Source organism: Diadema antillarum, unplaced genomic scaffold, assembly GCF_040938485.1.
Source record: "Diadema antillarum isolate AM-2024a unplaced genomic scaffold, OU_Dant_1.0 seq00000481_RagTag, whole genome shotgun sequence".
Classification (NCBI taxonomy): domain Eukaryota; kingdom Metazoa; phylum Echinodermata; class Echinoidea; order Diadematoida; family Diadematidae; genus Diadema; species Diadema antillarum.
In genome coordinates this window covers 2,169,729-2,194,110 of record NW_027271445.1, presented here as the reverse complement: position 1 = coordinate 2,194,110, position 24,382 = coordinate 2,169,729, and the positions used below count along the sequence as shown (strand labels likewise).

At 36.4% G+C, this 24,382-nt stretch overlaps 1 protein-coding gene across 1 annotated transcript in view; it reads left to right on the top strand.

Annotated features, from left to right (window-relative positions):
• Window positions 1–23,205, top strand: part of LOC139733523 (uncharacterized) — a 666,293-nt gene extending 643,088 nt beyond the window's left edge. Inside the window, exon 8 of the mRNA XM_071644333.1 lies at window positions 22,987–23,205. Coding sequence (XP_071500434.1) covers window positions 22,987–23,205 — 219 coding nt within the window. The remainder of the gene's footprint in view (window positions 1–22,986) is intronic.
• The last annotated feature ends 1,177 nt before the right edge of the window (window positions 23,206–24,382 follow it).

The following is a 24,382-nucleotide window of genomic DNA, read 5'->3' as shown; positions in this document are numbered from 1 at the left end:
TATTCATGTAACAGTGACGTCATCATGAATCATCAAAAAGATATGTTTCCAGCATAGACATGAATTTATCGAAAATTTACAACATGTCTTACAATTACAAGTAGGAGTTTGTTTTATAATGACGATGCCAATTGTCTTAAAGTCCTTATCACAACATGTCTTGGTGTTCACACTTATTCAAATCATGAGATTCTTGGCACTTAGATTACGACTACAATTTATTATGGTTTAGATACTTAACTGACATACGCATACCATATACAGGTATACGGGCATTTCGATGAAAACATCTAAATACAAGGTATAATTATAATATGAAAATCGAACTTGATACCAGCCCTTATGGGCTACCAATGGAGACTGGGCAGAATCGCAGTTATCATGGTTATGTATTCAGATTTTGTTTTGGGTGATACACGCATTCCGACTGATTTGGGATCAATTCGAATCCCTCGAGCTGAGATTCCGGAACTGCAATGAGCAAATCATCATAATGACTAACAAAGTGACTGAGAATAATACATGCACCAGTTTCTGTTTCGTTGTTCTATACATAGAAAGTTGTTACGTTTTCCAATCCTCTGTAGGGATTTGCAGATCACCTTTGGCTATAACGCCATGGTCGCGTGCAAAATGATTGCAGCTTATCTAACTTGTAGTTTCCGAATAGGGGACTACCGTGCTTATACATATTAATCGGATGATAGACCCCGTCAAAGAGTAAATTGCGGATATCGTATACCATTGTCAAATCCACTTTTTGTTCTGTACACAGTTTCACTGGACTCTTATGAACCACTTAAGCATTACCAAATCATGGAGTATAAGAATAATCTTATGTTATTTCCTTGAAACGGCTGCATTTGTATGAGCGGGAACAGTTTAGCATCATACATGACTAAATGCATGCATTATACAAAGTTCCAGGACACTTTGAACCGTGTCCCCCCCCCAAAAAAAAAAAAAAACAACAAAAAACAAAAAACAAAAAACAAAAAACAAAAACACACACACAAACAAACAAAACAAACAAACCACAAAACAAAACAAAACAACAACAACTAGTGAAATGTTGTATACCCTAGGCCCATTAGTGTATGATCTTTGACCTTTGAATACATTGCCCATATTCTTCAACGAATAGGCATCTGGATGCAACGTAGGTATATATAAAATGTTTGTTTTTTTTTTTTTGTAAGGAAAATACATTTAACCACTTCGGAAATAACTATGGAACAAATAGCATAATATTGACACGTTCCCTTATTCCTAAATGACGTGACAAAAAACTTTCCTCACCGAAATCATTCTGTCCTTATTCAAGTACAAGACATTGATGATTATATACCTAGTTCGATTAAAAGTGTACATGGAGTCATTGCAAAAGTATCTAATGAATAGCATGCTTCAGAACTACATCATTGTCATTCATTCTATGACGCTAATAATAGAGTAATTGTTCCACCATACTGCCTGGCAGGTTGTAGTCCTCCTACGACGTTTGTTCAGCAAATAAGGCACAAAATAAAATTTTGCGAATTTTACACGCTGTTGCCAAAGTATCTAATCTTCTTTGCCACTATTCTTAGACATAAGGTATGCTGATGCTGTATGAATTAGAAACGGAAGCTTCACAAATATTCACCATCTAACAAGGTAAAAGCGAAGTGATGTCTTGCCCACATATCGAATTTGTGATTACACTGATTTTCAAATGTAAGCTCATTGACTTTTTGACTGTTGACGGAGTCGGACTTCACCAATATCAACACTTGACAGCCATCTTTAGATGATCTGAGGAGTGATTTTGGTGGTCATATAGCTCAAAAGTGTGGCAAGTTATTAAAAAAACGCCACAATACTATGTCGACAGTGCTTACAAGGTGAGATACAAAGAAAGAGTACGAAATGACAATGACCTACAATATTTGACCTTGAACGCTGGCACCCACAAGGTGGTGGAAGTAACTTCGTCCAATCGTACATTATATATGCAAAGTTTCATTTGGATACCTCAAACAGTACTTAAAGGGGAATGAAACCCAAATGTACCCGTGGATTGGAGCAATATCATAAGAACACATAAGTGAACATGGAAAATCGTATGATCCAGTGGAAGTTATGCATTTTTTAAAGTTAGTGTCACTTTCATGTATGGAAACGTATATGAAGAAAATATCAAGGGAATTCCATAAAATCTGATTCTAAATGAAAAGTACAAATTGCCTCCACTTATTTGTCGTTGCCATAATGTTAAGGGTAGTATTACCCCCACCCCCTTCTGGAAGAAGTAAATCAAGTGCTCCTTTTGTAATGCTAGAAACGTGAAACTATGCCTATTTTCTTTACATTTCTTTATATAATTTTCCATGGTTGACGTCAAAGATGTAGCTTTCTCAGCTCGTAATGGCGGCACTGAAACTCTAAATATATGTGTATATATAGCTCTTCAACGGATTTTCCGATATTCCTCAATTTGTGACGATGTGTTCAACTGCTAAAGTAATCTCCCTGCATTAACTTTTCAACTTGTAATTTTCGTTTCATTTCCCTTCGTGATACAACGTTGCCATAATCGATAACAGACTGATGTACAAACGGAGGGAGAAGCTGAACAACATCATTTCTCTGGTGACAATTCCTTGTAAAAGTATACACCATGAAAACTTTCGGCTGGTAAACTATATCAAGACAATTATTGAACAATATTGTTAATGAAATGCCGTAGGTTTTTCTTCGTGATAGTTGCCTGTTCAGATCAAGGCTTGCAATGTACTGCTGAAGTATGCATCGGGTGTTTCTGCCTTGTCTGGGATACTGAAAGCCACAGAGCACAGAATGCTGGAAACATTATAGCGAAGGAAGACACGATTGTACACAGGAATTCGGGCAGATTTCACAACCATCCAGCCAAATAGTGATGTCACTAGTGCGCAGCATTCACAGTGAAGATTGTGGGATTTAGTCCTGTCAGGTTCTGAAAGAGATTTTGGCATGAATAAATAATGACTGAATAAAATTTCGAAGGAAATAGGTCGTTTACACTACGCAGTTTTGTTGCTTACATAAACTAACAGGTTGCAACTATGACCATTGACCAGAAAATGGAAAATTATTGATTGCATAGATCTACTTCAGGTTTCTAACGTCTTTTGTTGAAATAATGAGAAATGGTTTTGAAACAGCTGCGATATCCAAAACAGAGCAATAATAATATAATATAAGACTCACTTTTTATCACGATCGCTGCGTTTTATTTTGTTTTTGGATGGCTCATCCATTTCAAATCAATTTTCATCAAATAATCTTTAGAATTCCTCTTAGAATGGCATACTCTCTATTATTTCATAAGTAGGTTCTTGGTACAATGTATATCACAAAAAGTTAAAAGCCCAAATCCTCACCTCCACCAATACTATACCATCCCTTTAAGCTTTGATATTGGTTTCTAAACAAATCCGGTCGGATAGATTTATTTCAGCTCTTTGTCATATAAGTAAAACATGATAATGTTGCAAAGAAATATTCCTCTTATATTTCTAGTCACAAAGCAGATGGAATTCCCGTCTCCCATAAAAAATAAAAGTGCAGCACTTACTTTGTCACAGACATACAGCATGTCCTCTCCATGCGGACGGGGAATTAGGAGACAGCATGCCGACATCACTAAGTTAGAGCTGAAAAAAAGAATAGATGTGGAATAGCCTGAGTAAAGTCATGTTGAAAAGAAAAAAGTGGCGAATTTGGACTGAGATGAAAATACACACCTTTTATGTAGGCCTGCATACATTTATGACATAGGGCATATTCAAATATTCCCACATTTTTCCTGACCAACTCAAAGTCTTCATAACATAAAATAACAAAGTAAGACAACATCAAATTACATGCCAATTTAACATCAGTTTGCTGTATATTTTACACAGTTAGGAAAGGAGTAAGACAGCATCATCTCGTAAAAAGGGATTGAAAGGGAAAACGCAATGCGCAAGTCGTAGAGTTCAGACGTGTTTCTGGGTGGGCTCCCGCTGCATACTTCCTCCGTCATTTACACATATCGAAGTACAACCTCTACTTGTCGTCAAAGGTGCAATACCACGCGGAATACCATTTAATTCTACAAGTCATGTCAGATATTCAAAAAACATATAATCTACGAACTCATATTTCAACGCAAAAATCTGACAAATCCGCCAAAGTCACGTCGAAAATGCCAGGGAACAGCATTGCAAGGGGACCTACCACAGCGGGCACGAGGACGCGCTCATTGCAACCTGCGCCTCAACCGGCGCCCTAACAGGAGCCCCCACAAGCCATCGGTATCCCAGCAACGCCGACGCCAACTTCAACCCCAGGCCCTGTGAATGTCCTGCCAACTACAGGTGCTGGAGATTCCGGGGACTCTCGTGAACAGACATCCTGCCCACCAACCAACCCCGACTCTGGCGTTTCCACCATAATGAACGAGTTGAAAGGCATGATAACTGAACTATCCAAGGAGTTGACAACGAAAATGGACTCGGTACTGCTGGAGATAAATACTGTGAAACATGACCTGGCAGAAACGAAAAGGTATGTGTCCGAAATTGAGGCAACCGTGAACTTCAACGCTGAAAAAATACAGTCGTTAGAGAAGGAAACCATACCTAACATAAATGAGTCAATGGAAAACAAAATAGACGATCTTAATGAAAAACTGATATCGCTGGAGCTGCACCAGAGAAAGCAGAATCCCCTTATCTACGGGATTCCGGAGGACAGGAATGAAAATATCTATGATACGATTGCTCATGTCTTCTGTCACTACCTCGGCACTAATTTAGAGGAAGCCTGGGCAATTCCAGTCATCAATGCCCACCGACTGCCTTCCGCCAGAAGAGACGCTCAACCCACAGGGCCCCAGCCTACAATTGTCAGATTTGGCCGAATGGCTGACAGAAATCGTCTGCTACAGGCGTACGAGCATCCCCGAACTCGACCAGCCCCCGCCGCCCCTTCCCGAGGTCGACCCAATCCACTCCAGACGGCCAGCAACCCGAAAGCACGGAGAGAGTCGACAGTCCTACCCAACTGGGATCCACCAGCCCCGCCCGGAGCTATGCTGACAGCGTATCTCACGGATTCAACTTCGCCAGGGTGTCAATACGCACAGATCTACCTGCCAATATGAAACGGGAGCGGGCACGATTAGCAACTATCGCCTATAAACTTCGACAAGAGAAGAATCTCTCAACCAGAATCCGGCAGAATGGAACCAAGGTGTACCTTCAAACGCGTAAAGCAAAATCGAATGGAGTGCCGCAGAAAAATTGGAGTGACTGGAAAGAGTAAGCTCATTTCATTTAAAATGTATTCTACAGTGAAATTATATTTTAAGAAATTTGATGTCTGAAAACGTGTCTTCTTTTTCGTACACTGCAACCAAACAAAGAAAAATTGTGAATCTTTATGTTACCCAAGAATATCAGCTTATTTATGGCTCACATAAGATTATCCATAAATGTAATATTGCTGTTTCTAATGCCAGGCAAAAAACAGCCTGAGTTAGTAGGTGACAGAAAAAAAAAAATCTCAATTCAGGATGTATGAGGCACAAGACTCTTCGCCAGTATCTCTTTTTTATTCATACATCGGCATGATTTTTTTTTCTTCACCATAGAGAAAGAGCGACATATGTTACTGCCAATGCAATCAAGAATATTGCTTAAATTCCGTGTGCACTTTCTCTGGAACTCTTATAGTTGACGATTAGTTTTTTCTTTATTTTGTGTTGTTTTTGTTCTCAATGTCTCGGAATGAATTCAGTGGTACATTAACTCAATTTAAAACACTGGTATTTAGTTTACAAAAGAAAAGAGAAACGTTTCTGATGAGCCCGGTGTGACGCTTCTTACATGATGAACGAACGTTTCAACTTTAAAAGTTTGAGTATTTTATTTGGTAGTCAATAGGATGCATGATGAAAGTTATTACATCCTTAAAAAAAATATATATATATTTTTTGGATATACAGGGCACTAATGTCCGTGAGACAAAATGTATGTTATAATTCTTTGAAAGGTAATTCGCATATATATTCTCATTTGTTCAAGTATTCGGCGACTCTCTCGGGTTCACCCTCTGTATCTTGTCAATCTGATAAATCATCGCACTCATCAATGTTACCTTTTCCCGTTATGTTACAGACTAAGGGAGGTCGAAATGATATTTTGATGAATTCATTGGAATTGAATACTGACTTTTTTCTCGGCAATGTGTCATTTTTTTTAATATATTATAAAATCCCTTTTGTATGTGTGGCGGTCTACCCCCCCCCCCCCCCCCCCGGAAGAGGAGGTGATTTGCGACCAGGTTGTTACCGCCTGCTGGATGAATGATTATTTCAATCCTTTAAAAGGTCAAAGCCCGAGATTTTTTTTTTTTTTTTGTGCGTATGTGTGTGCTAAGGTACAGCGACACTCTTTGGCTTGCCTATTGTGTGATGATAGAACAGACTGGAGATGCACTCCTCAGTATAATCCCCATTGATATGTAAATAGAAATTAGTGTAATGTAAGAATCATTATGGAGTTTCTAGCAACGTCCACGTTGCCTGTTACACCATAGCCACTGTTAGCTGCCACCTTGTAAATTCATCCGTGACTGCTACTTTTCTTGAAAATGCACCCAATAATTGTTTGTGTATATGTGTGTGTCTAGCATACCGTCTCCCTTTCGACCCCGGGTGTCCGTTTGATGCAATTTAACAGCTTGCATTGGTTCTCCCTCTAAAATTGAGACAAAAATAATGATGGCTTTCCCAGTCAAATGAATGGATTGTAAGGCTGTTGTAAATTTGATTGCTCGTGGTATTGTCGAGGCGCACACATCCTAACTTCCTCTTTTCTCTAGATGAGCGACTTGGAATTTCTTAGAATTGTGTTTTCAATTAAAGTAAATCCATACCTCTTCAGAGGATGAGCCCAGATGTTAGAGATTTGCAGTTTACATAACCCCATTCTTTTGTTCTAAAAAATGCACTCCTTGCAGTGGATGCACTCTATGGTACATCCAACTTAAATCATGGCTATTGTGTGTCTTAACACTGGAGTTGAGACACACCCATCATGAATATCCAGCTCCCCCCCCCCCCCCCTCCCGTGTGATTTGGGATTCATTAGCCCCTATCCGAGAGGCCAAATGTGACAGGTTTACGCACTAAGCGTAACCCCATTCTTTGTAAAACTGCAGCATTGTTCCGCATGCACCCTGTGATATTTGGTCTCTTTTCTAACAATGTATAGCAAATTCTCGCACTTATAAGTGAAGTGCTAATGCGCTTTTATCTCATGTCATTACCCTCTCCTCCTTGCATTTACAAATGAGTTGAAAGTACGCTTTTATCTTATGTCATTACCCTTCTTTTTTGTATTTACAAGTGAAGTGAAAAAACACACTTTCATCTTATGCCATTACCCTTTGCCATGACGCCTGTATTTGTTATTATGTGTCAATCCCTTCTGTTCATTTATAGTGAAAACATTCCCTGGATGCCTTGAACTAAAGTAATTTATGTAAAGTACATAATTATCCCACACTGGTTTGCTCCGGTTTGTAGAGTACCAAAAGAGTCTGTAAACATACAGAGAGGTTTTATTACCAATACCCAATCTGTCCTTCCCGTTCTATCCTGCCACCGCGATTCTTTGGCTATACCTTAGAAGTTGCATACTGTTTGTCATACAGTGCAATGTACAAGGTTTTAATGTGTTCCGTAAATATTGAGCACTATAAATGTACATTATTTTGTAGTAGTGGAAGTTTTGAAATGTTTTTGAAACATTATAATACGCACTGGACCTTAAAACTACTCCAGATGTTTTATGCATTCAACACACAGGTGACGTGCCTTGTCCTAAATATCACGCGAATGTCTATTGTGTATGGTCTAACCGTGGTACTTTGTTAGTTTTCTTTTCCTTTTTTTTATCCTTCTCCTCCTCTTCTTTTCGTCTTCTCTCTCTTCCTGCTACCACAGATCCGTCTTGCAGACAAGTGCACAATAAATTGTCCCACTTATATATTCAAAAGCCTTTATTCATACTGTTCATTATACTCATAGCCACCAGGTGGCAGATTTCGGGTGTCTCGCTGGGACAGTGTGAGGTTTCCGGGGGTCCCTCGGGAATTATCATTTCCTTTGTCTACAGCCTTATTCTCATTTTGTTCCTATAACCTGAAGTCATGAGGTACAATTTTGCACTATCCTGTTTGATACCTGAATTTTTCCCCTGTTTTTGTGCGGATATTACTTCCCATGTTCATAGTATACATGTTGTCTATTTCAAAATGCATTTTATGTGCACTGTATAGTTCTTCTCCCCTTTTACTTATATGTTGGCTTACACTTAGTCTCAACAATGTTGATGTCACACGATAGGGACGCTAGCTAGCGGCTCTATGCCGCCCTCTCTCGCTTGCACTGGCGTTCCCTCTGATTTCCTGCACACTTGGTATACTGCATATAGTCCAAGAGCATTAGGTCAAAAAAGGCTTAAACCTGGACATTTTTGGTAACAAGCTGATTTTTTCAGGATAGGTCCAGAAAAATGTCTAGAATAACATACTAAAAGTCCTCATAAATCCTCTTTGAGCGTTTTCCGCAATCCAAGATGGCGTCCAAAATGGCCGCCATTTCCAGAAATTCTTATAACTTTTCAACCAGAGAACCAAAGTACAAAATTTAAATGTCTAAATATACATTTTTAAGCATGAAGAACTCAATAAAACACATATCAAGAGATTTTGATACACGCAAGTACGGTAATCCAAGATGGCGTCCAAAATGGCCGGCATATTTTGAAATTCTTATAACTTTCTAGCCAGGTAACCCATATACAAAATTAAAATGTCTAGACATATGTTTTGATGGATGAAGAACTCAATAAAATACATATCAAGAGATGTTGACGGACACAAGTACTGTAATCCAAGATGGCATCCAAAATGGCCGCCATTTATTTCCTGAAATATTTATAACTTTTCAACGAGGCAACCCAATACAAAATTTAAGTGCCTATGTTTCGAAACATAAAGAACTCAATGAAATACATGTTAAGAGATGTTGACGCACGCATGTCCCGATTAAACCGCTCGAGCTCTTCCTAAAATGCAAAATGGCGTGAAGAATGGCCGGCAGTCACAATTTTATCTCACAATTATGTAAATAAAATCTCAGTATAGTTTATAAGAAACTTTTCATTTAAAGAATAGTTCTTATGAGTAAAGTATATAAATAAAACAATTGGATGTTAAACTTACGGAGTGTGTCCTTGTTACGAGAGAAACATTTTACCATCAGATTTGTTGCTAAACAGAGAGCCTACTAGATCTTTTTACCACATGGTCTATTTTCGTCACCTCAAGCACATGAAATGAAAAAATAGTGCTAGCCCTTTTTTATTACCAACGCATTTGGTGTCTACCATGAGGTGAGATGCATTTGAAACTATCAGTTATCACTCAAGAAGTAAAAACAATTCTTTCTGATGTCTGTGCTACATAAATGTTGAAAATTAGTGTCTTCATGTGCGACAAAATAACGTGTAATTCATCACATGACAGTGAATTTCTTTGCTGTATATTGCTCCACCTTAAAACAAAGTGTCTAAATTATCTTATTCATGTCGTGTAGATTAGGTAAAATTATATTATAAATAGAAATCAGAGAATGTGGCAATCATAGTTATTGGTACACGGAGGAGGAATACTCCTCTCCCACGCGAGGGATCTTCTTCTTTTTTTTTGACTCAAAAGTGAAACATATATTATAGTGCAAACGTTTGGTAAGATATTGAATTGTTTCCATCAAAGAGTAGGAAATATACAAAGTAGTATTCAGGGAAATGGGCAATTCATGGGAGGGTGTGGAAGGGGGATCCCCTCCCCCCCCCCCAACATGAGGGAGATTTTGCATTTTCAGACTTGATATTCGGACATCTGATGCACTCTATTGGTGAAATATTAAATTTTTGTTTCCATAAAAAAGGAACAAAAAGTGCGCGAGGGCATAATTTCACATTTTCAGACTTGAAATTTACAGATCTGTTGCACCTATTTGGTGAAATATTCGATATTTGTTTTCTACTTAACGCTAGAAGAAATGTTCAGGAAAGTGTCGGGGGGGGGATATGTGTGGGGAGAATACTCCTTTCCGTACGATGGAGATTTTGGCGTTTTCCAATTTGAAATTCAGAGATTTAGCGCACTCTTTTGGTGAAATATCTGAGATTTGTTTTTGTCCTAAAGTAAGAAAATATATATTAATGGAAATATGCAAGGGAGGTGTATGGGGTGATGCACCCTCCCACAAAATGGAGTTTTTTTTTGTGTGTTTTTTTTTAGGTTTTAAGGTGCACAATGTTGATGACATACAGTGTACTAGATTTTTGTTTCTATCAAAAAAGTGTAAGTAGAATAAAGAATAAAGACTAGTATATCCAAGGCAATGAGCTAGTAGAGGATGTGGGGGGGGGGGGGATCCCTTTCGACTGGAGGAAGTTTTGCATTTCTATGATCATTAACTGGCCTAGTGCACCTTTGGTGTTATATTGACTGTCCATCCTCAAAGAGTAGATGATTCATAGTCTCAGTATCCCCATCCCCTCCAACTCCAGGGAGCTTTTACACTTGAACTGAAATGAAAATAATTATATCATTTATACACATTTGATGGAATGTTTGGGAATTGTTAATCAAAGGGGTATTTGATTTGTATTGGGGAAGTGAGCGGTGGAAGGGTTTTGTAGGAAGGGCAAATTACCCTTACTTTTGCATTTTGTAAGTGAAAGATCTAGTGCACACATTTTGATGACATATTCGGAAATTTGTTAATTTCAAAAGTGTACAAAGTCTATGGAAAGGGGCGGAGCGAGGGACGTTTTGCATTTTTATGATTGCAATTCAATGACAAAGTGCACATACCTCAGGATGAATATTTGGAAAATAATGATTGTACAGGCCACCCCTTTCCCCAAGGGGAGGGTGGGGGATGCATTCAAGCGAACCTATACCCGTGTTGTGCACATTTAAGGGAAAGATTCCACTGGACCGTCTCAGTTTCAATCTCGAACATTATGTTGAATATCTTTGTCTCTTGATAAACAAACGGCGGCCATTTTGGGCAACATTGGTTTTCGCGAAGAACTAACGTGGTTTTATTTGTACTTACGTTCTTCATGATCACTGAATAAGTATTTTGTTGGGTTCCTTATGTCTTAAAATATATATTTATACATTTAAGTGCGCATCGCGGTTCCTAGTTGCAGGGTTATGAGAAAAACAGGAAATGGCAGCCATTTTGGACACCATTTTGGATTTCTGAAAGTGCTTAAGTGCTTTGTGTTTCAAAATCTCCGAATAAGTATTATATTTGGTTCCCTGTCACTCAAAACATATATTTCGGCATTCCAAGTGTGTACAGTTGAAGTCTACTTGCAAAATTATGAGAAAAAAAAATCAGGAAATGGCGGCCATTTTGGACGCCATCTTGGATTACGGTACTTGCGTGCTTCAACAACTCTTAATATATATTTTATTGAGTTCTTCATCCTTCAAAACACACATTCAGACATTTAAATTTTGTATTCGGGTTACCTGGCTGAAAAGTTATAAGAATTTCAGAAAATGGCGGCCATTTTGGACGCCATCTTGGATTACCGTACTTGCGTGCATCAACATCTCTTGATATGTGTTTTATTGAGTTCTTCATGCTTAAAAACATATATCTAGACATTTAAATTTTGTATTTCGGTTCGCTGGTTGAAAAGTTATAAGAATTTCTGGAAATGGCGGCCATTTTGGACGCCATCTTGGATTGCGGAAAACGCTCAAAGAGGATTTATGAGGACTTTTGGTATGTTATTCTAGACATTTTTCTGGACCTATCCTGAAAAAATCAGCTTGTTACCAAAAATGTCCAGGTTAAAACTAATGCTCTTGGACTAATACTCTTTGCATCCTCAGCATACCGTCCAGTACATATCTCTGTTACCTTTCTGTCTGATGGCCATTATTATAAAACGTTTTCGCCTCATTGATTACATTGTTATATTGTACAATTCTTGATTACCATGTACAATACTTTAATCCTAAATCTTGAACTCATTTGTTTTTTGGATGTTATATATGAATGTAATTATTTTTTTTCTTTTTTTCTTTCTTTCATCAATCGTTCCGAAATGTTATATCCGAAACTCAAGAAAGATGTATTTAAACCTCCTTACATATTCTCTTATGCAGTTAAATTGTCTTGTTATCATTGAAGGATTATCATTCATTACAATTTTATTTCATCTAATATAATTCTGTTCCCCATCGTATTTTCCGTATCTGGCGGGAGCCCTCCCCCAAACACACTACAACATGGCTTTGTTATCCCACCTTCTTCGCTCTAGCATATCGGCTTGCCTCTCACAATTCCTCTTTATCCTTTCCAATGCATGTATGTCTTCTCGGAAGCCCACTGAGACACTGGATTTATTCTTGTTATCGTGTTGTGTGTGTTCTATGTCCTTTTCTGTCGATTCTTCTCACTGCTCTTACTTACCTTATTCTTCCCCTTCTCGTTTCACGTTCTACGTCTCCTCAGCGATCTTCTGCTTTTGACGTCACCCATGTTCGTAACTTACTCCAGTGTCTTGCCACATTACGGCGACTGGGTATTTTCTTGTATTGTCCACTCGTTCATTACATCCTAGTCTCGTTGATGTCATAGACTTTAAAAGATTCGTCTTGTATTCGTAATTATGGCTAACTTTTTGAATGCTCCATTTTATTCTTTATCGAACGATGATTTTTTTGAATTGTTTAGGGACACAGGCTTAGACTCTGACCCAGTGAGTGGGTCAACCAGTATACGAACCACCCCTTACGATAATTTTGTTACCGATAGCCTGAACACTGCTGCAAATGAATTGCCTTTTGATTTTAGTAATGATAATATCACCCAAAATAAGTTGTGCAATTATATTACAGTGAATCAATACAAAAATATAATTCAGAATTTTTCTGAGGATACATTTTCTTTTTTGCATTTAAATATAAGGAGTTTGAATAAACATTTTGATGATTTAAAATTCTTATTAGAATCTGATGCAAGTCAGTCGCTATCCGTTATCGGATTAAGTGAGACATGGTTAGCTTCCAATGCAGAAAATTATTTCGCAATCGAGGGTTATAATTTTTTTGTTAACAATAGGTCTGATAAGAATGGAGGGGGGGGGGGTTGCGTTGTATGTAGCACGTTCCTATGATACTATTATTCATGAAGATATCTCTAGAATGGACAATATTGTTGAATCTTTGTTTATAGAAATTTTCATCCCAGGATGTAGAAATCTTATGGTAGGCGTTATATACAGACCCCCTAATTCAAATTCTAATGATTTTTTAGATTATTTTTCAGATCTGGCTAATTCACACGTTTTTAAAAATAAGGATTGTTTCTTACTCGGCGATTTTAATATTGATTTGCTGAAGTCTGAGCATGATAATAATTATCTCTAGTGAGTTTCTCCACACACTTCTGTCCTCGTCTTTTCTTCCGCTTATTTCTAAACCCACACATCGCTCTGCCACCCTCATTGACAACTTGTTTTGTAATATTTTACCCCTCCCCGATTCTTTTATAATTCTTTCAGATATGACCGATCATTTTCCAATAATGACTTGTTTTACACCTAAAACACCAGCTAATACTAAACCTGTTTCATCTTTTTTGTTCAGACGTAGAGTTTCACCTGAAAAGTTAGCAAGTTTTGATGCGGCTCTCGAGAATGCTGACTGGTCAGGAGTATTTGGCAGCGATGACGTTAATATATCTTTTTATAATTTCATGGAAATTTTCAATCATCATTTAGATGATGTAATTCCAAAACAAAGAAATAGAACCGAGTATAAAAAAACACCCAGGTTACCTTGGATTTCAAGATCAATTCTTCGTTCAATTAATAGGAAAAATCGTTTGTATTATAAGTACAAAATGTAAAAAACTGAGCGATCGAAGACTAGATATACATCATACAAAAATACTTTGACAATGATTTTACGTTCTGAAAAGAAGAGATATTATTTTAAGCAATTATCGAGATATAAGTTTGATATGAAAAATACCTGGAAAGTTTTAAAACAGGCCATGAATGTTCCGAGTAAAAACTCTGACATTGATAGAGTTAAAGTGAATGGTGAATTGATTAATGATCCCCTTTATATTGCAAATATTTCTGATACTTATTTTTCAAAAATAGGCGAAAATTATGCTCATAACATTCCTGCAACAGAGACTCATTTTACTGAATTTTTAGGTCAGCGTAACTCTGATTCCATATTTTTCACACCAACTAACAGATTTGAAATTATTGATATAGTTTCCTCTTTTGAAAATAAACGTAGTTCTGGTTATGATGATATAGATAATTTTGTACTTAAGGGTGTTATTTCCTCGGTTGCTGATCCACTTGCTCATATATTCAATTTGTCAATTCTTAACGGTGTGTTTCCCGATAAAATGAAATTAGCTAAAGTAATCCCAATATTTAAGGCAGGTGATAAGTTTGAAATCAGCAATTATCGCCCAATTTCATTAGTATCGTCATTGTCCAAGATTTTAGAAAAAATCATTTATAAGAGAATGATTAATTTTTTGAAGGCACATGAGGTTATTACAAATTATCAGTTTGGTTTTCGCGAGAAACATAGTACTACGCATGCTCTTTTGCATTTTGTTGATAGAGTTGTTCATGCAATTGATAACCATTCTCATTTAGTTAGTATTTTCTTGGACTTCTCCAAGGCCTTCGACACTATCAATCATGATATTTTACTTTATAAGTTATCGCATTATGGAATACGTGGGAAGGCCTTGGAGTGGTTCAGGAGTTATTTAGTTGATAGAAAACAATTTGTAACTATAAAAAACTATGATTCAGATGTCAGAGAAGTCAAATGCGGCGTCCCACAGGGAAGTCTTTTGGGGCCGTTATTGTTCATTATTTATATTAATGATTTTTGTTGCGTATCCGACAGCCTCTCTTTTATTCATTTTGCAGATGACACAAATGTATTTTTTGCCCATAATGATATTGATTTTCTTGTTCATAAAATCAACATTGAGTTGAAGAAAGTGACAAATTGGGTCAGGGCCAATAGGCTATCACTCAATGCTCAAAAAACGAAATATATGCTTTTTAGTAACACTGTTGACAGTTTAAGTATGAATATAGTATTAGATGACTCTCATCTACAAAGAGTCTCACATACCAAATTTTTGGGTGTCATTGTGGATGACAAACTTTCCTGGAAATCACATGTTGATAATGTTTGTAATATAGTATCACGTAATATAGGTATAATAAATGGATTGAAATTTTATATTTCACAAAAATCATTACTTATGTTATATTCGTCGTTAATATTGCCTCATCTTAATTATGGAGTATTAGTTTGGGGCAACACACATCAGAATGTATTAGACAAAGTGTTCCTTTTACAAAAGAAAGCTCTTCGTGTTATCTGTAATTCATCTGTATGTTCTCATACAAATATGTTGTTTGCCTCCAACAAGCTCTTAAAAATGACAGATTTGTTTTTGTTTAATTTAGGGCAATTTATGTACAAGTATTGTAATAACTTGCTTCCATCTATTTTTGATTCTATGTTCCTCAAAAATCAATCATTTCATAAATATCCCACTAGGCGATCTGGTGAATTTCATTTACCTCTTTTAAGAACGATTTTTGCTAAAAACTCACTTATTTATGTAGGCCCAAATTATTGGAATTCTTTGAATCATGACTTAAAAGATGCTCCATCCATATACTCTTTCAAGAGGAGACTGAAGTCTTTTTTATTGCAATCGTATGACTCTACAATACTGAATTAACCTTTTGGCTTTTTTTATACTAACCTGTTTACTTTGTCCCCTATTCGAAGAGGTTTGCAATGTTGTCATCTATACAATTTTTTACCCATAGAGTCTAGTAGCTGACTCTCCGTGTGCTACTTCGGTTCATATATCCCTCTATTTTCTATTTTCTTGTCTTTCTTCAAGGCGTCAAAATTTCGCTTTCCCCAGCAACTATCTTCTGTTTCTCTTGGCATGCTTCTGCCGAAGATCGCTGTTTATGTTTATGTTGTTTCTGTTGTTCTGTTACTGTTTCTGTCTCTTGTTTGCGTTCTTGTCTGCTATTTTGTCTTCAGTTCGTCAGTCTTGTCCATACCGTTTTGTCCTTTACAACCTTTTCGTTAGTAGTTGTCTTGCTGTCTAGTCCTGTTTTATGTTAGTTCGCGTCTATGTAAATGTATTTATTTGTTAATCTAATTTCTAGTGGGCTTCCAGACTTCTTCCACTTTGTTATCTGTTTGTATATACGACGGTTCAATTTAGGATCTTTTCGTTGATGTTCTTCTCCAGAGGGACCCACATACTACAAGCTCTGTCTTTTTAGTGGGTCCCTCCATTTTTCGCATTTAGTAAAACAACGGTATACATGTATTTCGCTTTGATCACTTATGTTTCTTTCTTGCAATACAATGTATGATTACTTTAGGTCCTCAAGTGTTATACTCTTTTTATTTCACTATGTTCTACTTACCTTATTTTCTGTTACAAAATGAAGTGAAACATATGTTATTTGTTGAAAAATGAAATAAACTTTGAACTTGAACTTGAACTTGAACTTGAACCTACAGACCTCAGCCATTCAGCCGTTGCTGAGCTTGCCACAGATGATGGTCCGGGTGCTGGCCATGGCAATGGGTGTAATGATGCCCATTATGGTTGACACCTCTAATCCTGCTACCACACACAAAAAAGTGAAAATATAGCCCCCTCTACTTATTCATAACATTGATTTGATTTACTTCGATAATACTGGTTACAGAAAAGAAGATTACCCCCCCCCCCCAAAAAAAAAAAAAAATAAATGAATGAATAAGTAAATAATAAAAAAATAAATAAATAAAACAGAATAAAATGATTATAATAAATAAATAATAAATAAATAAATAAATAAAAAAGAAAAAAATGAAGATTCTTGCGGGGTAGAGATGCTGCCTGTATGAGTTACAGTCCATCATGGAGTTTTCAGGAAAAAGTCCCCCCCCCCCCCCAAAAAAAAAAAAAAAAAAAAAAAAAACCCTGAGAAGACGTAGAACGGAAAAGGCAAGAATGAATGATAGCAATGGTCCACTTGAGTAACATATCTCTCGATTATAGATGGTATCAAAAATTGCACTATAGTCTTATCAAATTTTCTGCAACCCACTAAACGGTGGCTACGTTATAGTAACTGATAAAACTGCGTTCATGTGTAATAATAAGCTTTAATATAATATACTTCACGGATATCACATGCTGAAAATCTAGATGAATCAATAACCTGAAAATACATATACATGTATTACGGATTAATCCATTAATGAAACTTACATATTATGTTGAGGAATCACTCTGTCCTTCAGAATTGCATATAAGTTTACGTGATCAGGAGAATGCGCGCAACTTCATCATATTGTATCTTGCTTGAATACCTGAAAAGGAAAATCAAGTGTCATGAGTTCAAGGCCACTGTTCATGCGTGTGTAATAATTTTGCAGAAGAGCTAACTTATGTAAATGTGACTGCATAACTCTCTCCATGGCAGCTTAATGTATAGTTCAATTCTTATGCACTGCCTTGCTGCATACAGGGTGAACTTATGTCCACCACTAACACTACCTGACTACAGAGAATTATCCCAGCATAAAGATAAGCGTGCAATGTTTGCCATTATAAGTTTAGTTAGTACACTGGTCTATTTATCCATAAGTTTATCAACAATTATTCATCAACTTCCGTTCCTTTTATTCGTTATTAATCAAATGTGGTATGGCACGACGCGATGTAGGCCCTATTATCCTTGGGGATGTGTGTGTGGGGGGGGGGGGGGAGAGGTGGCGTAAAGGTTATGTTAGGGATACACTTCCTATAGGAATATCCGATTCCACGTTTTCTTAACTATTTTGTTTTGTTGTTGATCGGTAAATATAAAGAATTACTTGAAATGTGTGATTATGTATGTGTTCACTGTATTGTGAGTATAAATTATGCTTGTATAATTGTGTATGTAGTGAAAATTGTATCATTTATAATGTGTACATGTACATGAATATATGTGAGTTTATGCATGTATGTAGATATTCCTATGTGCCCATGTACCAACAAAAAGAATTTCCCAAATGAACAATAAATGAATCTGAAATCTGAAATCGGAATGCCATGACGTCTTTAGCAAGACATTTTATCGCTAAAGCTGCTCTAATTCCACAGAATGGTTACGAAACAAAACAAAATAGAACAGAAAACAGCACGCATAAAACTAGCCAGTTTTAACAGAACTCTAAAATGAACATTTTAATATTACTGCCTGCAAGCCTACATTATAAGACATGGCTATACAACCAAAAACATAACAGATACAAATAATTTGATGAAGGGTAATATTGAGAGTAAGGCCTTGGTCGAGAACATTGTGGATATTTCAAATCATGCTTTACGATGATGTTTTAACTCACCATTTTCCACGTAGTAGGAATCTGCGGGGTCTTGATATTATGAAGTGGACAAAATAATTTTGAAGTCAGAGTTGCAGTAAGCCGCTACGAAAAGCCTCAAAAGAGCTGATCTGCTGTGGAAATGGAATTTGCGCTAGATGCTCAGCTCAAACACGCATGAACGAGCTGTACAATGAGCCATCTGAGAGTCAACTTATGTGCACATAAGTTTGCACGACTCAACAATTCATTGAATTCATAGATCATGTTCAAGAAAAGAATGAACATGCCCACACCAGGTGACCAAACTACTGGGTCCGTGAATTGACACTTTAGGAAACATCCATGTCATTTTGCATCGAATGTATTCTATGGATTAATAGGCGTTAAAAAAAAACTTCCACTTTTGATTCTTAATAATTCAGTAACTATAATTATATCAGATAACACTATCATTGATATGGGAGATAGTTGTATAGTGTACAATTTCGTTGGAGGTGGTTTAAAACACAAATCAGTTTCATGAAATCCATGATCAATTTCACAGTTAGGTTACAGATTTTGCTCTATTTCCAACCCTCTGTACAAAATTTTCACTTTGCACAGGGGTCGATGGGTGTGTATGGAAGTATGTGGTTAACACCCTGACAATGGTGTTGAACGATGGCCAGAGTTTGAATGCTTTATTATTCATTCATGAGAAATTCCACTATCACAGCTAGTCTTTATTCATTCTAAAATGTGGTGTTTGCAAGCACACGGAAACATGTGCTTACATTTTTCATGTGCATGCATTTTACCCTTAGGCTTTACCGTGCATGAATCCATGAAAAAAGGGGGAAAAAATCAACCCTTACAAATAAATCGTGCAGTTTGCACCCTTATATATCCGCGAGTTTGCTCTCTAAATGATTTTAGTTTATCATTTCCTTCACTTTCACTTAATAAAATATGCATACATAAAATGTGACAATGGTATGAATAAAATGACAATGTGACAAACAAACAAAGCAAACAAACAGTAAAAGATATCAAGTGAAGGGGTGAGTGAGAAGGCAATTGGCCTTATTTAAAACTAATCCCGGAAAAGTAAATACATTGTATATACAGAGAAAAACATTGGCACACACACACACACACACACACACACACACTCACACATACACACACATGCATACACAGACAAAAATGGACCAGCGCATATTAGCAATACACAAGATGTCATTTTCACAAACACACCCTATCTTGCTAGTCTCTTATCAATTCGTAAAATTATATTGGTAACTTCCAGAAACCTTTCAAGTAAAATACGTTTGAAAGCTTTCTTAAAACTTTGTACCGTTTTCTTACATTTCACATCAGAGTGGATGGAATTCCAGATTTGAGGGCCTTGAAAAAATATTGACTTTTTTTTCTGTCCCGAGATCGAGTCGCAGCGAAAATCTTTAGCGTGTAGTAGGGTTTGACTCCATCATCGCACAGTAAGCATGCAGGGAATGCTGTGACATATTCCATTTCGATTGGTCAATACCAGACGAACAGTCAAGTATTCTTCGTTAGCTTGTTCGCAGACCCTTTCATCAAAGACTCAACTTCATTTAAAAATGCTCCGATGAATGATTATGAAATTATAAGAGAACATCAAGTTTTATGATGTCTTTAAAAAAAACATGTACATAATAGCACCACGACGGTATGCAATATTGTATTCAAGTGTCGATCAACACCATATGGGTCTTTCTTTGAGACTTGTTATGGGCTCAATATTGCACCTTAGCAAGAATGAACCACAAACAGGAAGATATGACTTTGTAATGGTAATTACGTTTCGACATCCCAACCAATAAGAGATAGGTTAGGTGAATGTTAAAGACACGGGGATACACGAATAGAAATTGCGCAAAAAAAAAATGAAATAAAACGAACATTATTCTAATAGGCATGCCTTGGCAGTAATCTGATGTATCTATTGATAGAGAATTCTATTTGAAGATTCATATCAGTTTGCTTTGTCAGAATCATGAGGTAAAGTGATAAAATAAGCCGGCTATCCAGGGTACAGTTTAAACACTTTCACAAGAAACAGCTCTGATTAAGATTAACACTTTTGCACAATAATATTTCTGTTCAGAATTGACTTTTGCTTTATATGTTTTTATCTTAAAGTATAGGATTTCATTTCATTTAATAGATACAAGCAAAATATAGCCAAAATTATGTTAACGTCCAAAATGAATCTTCAGATTGCTCAGCGAGACGGCGGCATCGAATCCCGATCAGCGAAGGCACAAATGCACCTGTGGAATTGTTTTGTACAGCAATAGAAATCTGACGACTATTTGAATAATTACAGCCAGTTGGAACTCCATCTGTTAAACCTCCTAGGTTATGTGTACAATAATACCAGACAAGCAATCAGGTATTCTACGTTAGTTTTTTTTTTTTTTTGTAGTAGACCCCTTTCATCTTTGACTCAACTTAATTTGAAAATATACTCTCGATGAATGATTATAGAATATGAAAGAAAATTAAGTTTCCTGATATAAAAAAAATATACGTTCAATAATATCAGCACAAGGATATGTAATATTGCATTTTAGTGTCGAGCAACACCATAGGTCTTTGTTTTGATACTAATTTGGGGCGCAATATTGCACCGTCAATGACCGTGGCAAGATCGAACCCCAAATGAACCATATAAGAAGCAAAGTTCCACCATTTTCGCAAATCGTGTAATTTGCACCCATTTCCGCGACTTCGAACCCTTCTAGCTCCCTTATTGAACCTTTTTTTCTTAGTGTGTAGGGTATAGGCGTAGTGCAGTACAGTGCCAAGTCACAGAGCTAGGTGATAATATATTTGTGAGCATCATGACACAGTTATGTAAAGCAGAGGTACAATATTATGTCGTGATACATGTAGCAAGTATTGGAACAGTGACAATATTTTGCAGGAGTACATATCCTGTTCATCAAAATAATATTGGTAGTAGTATCAGCAGTAATAATAATAGTAATAATGATAATAATAATAATAATAATAATAATAATAGTAATAGTAATAATGATAATAATAATAATAATAATAATATCATAATAATAAGAATAATAATAATAATAGAAATAATGAACAACAGACGTACATGGTATATATATTTTTTTTGTTCTTTTTTTTTGTTCTTCTTTTTTTCCCCTTCCTAAGTTAATTTCATGTCAGTTGACATTGGTTTCTTTGACTTTGTGTACGTATTTTTTGAGGGTCCCATACCCTACAAGCTTTGCTTTTTAAGTGGGACCCTCCATTTCCATTCTAATCTTTGTATTAGGTATATACCTTAGAAACGAAATTCTGTTGTTACTCGTGACCACTTGTACGTTTTCTTTGAAATTGTTATAAATTTGTTCTGTAAATGTATTGTATATATTTTTTCTGTTTATTCAATGGAAATGGAAATAAAAATTGAATTGAATTGAATTGAATTGAATATGCATACCTATACTATGTATCAAAAAGGTCCATAACCTCTAACATGGCCATGACGGCGATAATTTGGTCAATTCCACAAACGTTAACCCATTATTCATTTTTCTCTCTTCATATTCAAGACATGGTTGTCACCGCGAACTGTGTGTTGAATATGAACAAAGAAAATGGACTGTGTGTGTTGGCCTTTTTCTCCTTTTATTGCCAATATGATGAGCATAATATATATATATATATATATATATATATATATATGTGTGTGTTTTATCTTTTTTTTTTTTGAGAATCCTTCCGTACACACTGGTTTTAAAGGGTGGGCATCGAAAAAAGTCTAAGTAGGTCCTGCCCTGTTGGTATTAATGTGCCATGATATCTTTGAATGGTTTTAGAATTTGAGCAAAATCTGGGCACAAATTTAGGCAAGCAGGATGAATGACAAAAGTTTATTTGGATCACCGGGTCAGCTGACCTTTTTTCGACACTTCTTTGTCTTCATTTGAAAACAGAGTACATCTTACTTTTTTTCGACCCAGTAACTGATCACTTGATTAATCAGGAGAATCCATGATTTCACAGGTTATCATATCGATAATAGATATCAATGACAAATCAAAGCAAATGTATAATGCCAGTCACTTCAAAATGCGTTGGCCTTTTATTTATTTATTTGTTTATCACGCTCCTTATGAATAATGTACAAACATACTTTTATCTGTACTTGTATCCAGGAATAGTATAGGGAGTACATTTCGTTTTCTTCAATCCTTAATTCGTGAATAATTGGATCTAATGTTTGTCCCTTGAAATGCGTGCACGTACTTGTGTAAGGCACATTCCAGCGTTATTCGTATCATGTATTCTTTTTCGTCATGCATTCTTAATAATTAAACTCTATTTTGATTGCTGTTATTTTCCTTTTTTTTTCCTCCACAGATTCAAGATCTGGAGTTGTATCTCAGCAAAGAGGAAAAGGACATAAAACATCAGTTCTCAGGAGGAGGTGACTTGGCCCGATGGGTGTGTACTATGCCAAGTCTACGGAAGTTCAAGCTGTCTTTCCTCTACTTGCCCGATGGTTTCCTCTCAACAGCCATTGCTTTAGCATCATCCTGTCAGGTATGTAATCTTCGTCCTTTGCTGTTTGGGTCATAGAAGACCATGCGTGAAAACTGATAAGGCAAATCATGATTTGCTTGAAAGATAAAATGATTTATATATATTTCTATTTCTAGCAGATCGACAACATTGTGAGAAAACTATAAACGCTATTTGTAACTAGTCTTCTTTATCTGTAAACCCTTGGTAAGAGTACTTCTTTTGAAATGAATGTTGTACTATGAAATGAATACTATCGAAAAGAACGAGGTCTGACACCTAGCCTTTTGCCTTCTCAGAAGTCTAGACGACGATATTTCACATCTTCCGTATTTTTTTTTTTCTGGGAACCACTTCTATTTTTGTTCTCTCTCCCTCTCTCCTTACCTCTCTCATACCTCTCCTACCGCATTTAATAACTGCTATCTCATCGTTTACGTACGACCACTTTTGACCCAAATAATATTAACTTAAGTACGTTGGTACTATTGTATCAGATCACATTATTAGTTTGAGGAGATTGACTATACGGACATGGAAAAAAAAAACATAATAAACGTGCTCTCCTATACTTGAACCATTGGCTGTGCTCACAATCCGTGTATTTTCTAACTGATATTTTTAAGTGAAACATTTTTTTTTCAGTACGGAAATAAAACAAACAAACAAACATTGACAATATTCCAATTTTAACTCACACGTTTGATGTAAAAGTGTATTGAATTATTACATTTGTGGTCGATGTCTTAATATATTACATTTGTATTAGTAGCAACATTGTCCAGTCACAAACTGCAAGTGGTATCGTGAAATAGGACAGGGAGCAGATGTTGGTATAATAGACATCGTTTGACCTTCTTACCATGACTAAAATATTTGTAAACCATCAGGACATTTCCCAGGCTTCTCTATCTTCAAATTAATTATTTGTCTTATGCACGTACAAATGTATCCAGTCCTTCAGAAGACTGAATTGCTTTTTTTTTTTGCTCCTTGTTTTTCAACAGATTCGCGAACTGGTGTTTGATTTTCGAAGAGGCTTTGGTGATTCAAAATCTCAATCTCATGACGATTCTCAATATCAATCATCGCCTGGAGGAGACTTGGTGCGATGTGTGTGTGCCTTGCCAAATCTTACGAAGTTCAGTCTTTGGTGCCGCTACTTGACCGATGATTTCCTCTCAGCAGCAGCCGCCTCAGCATCATCCTGTCAGGTATGTCATCTTTAATTATT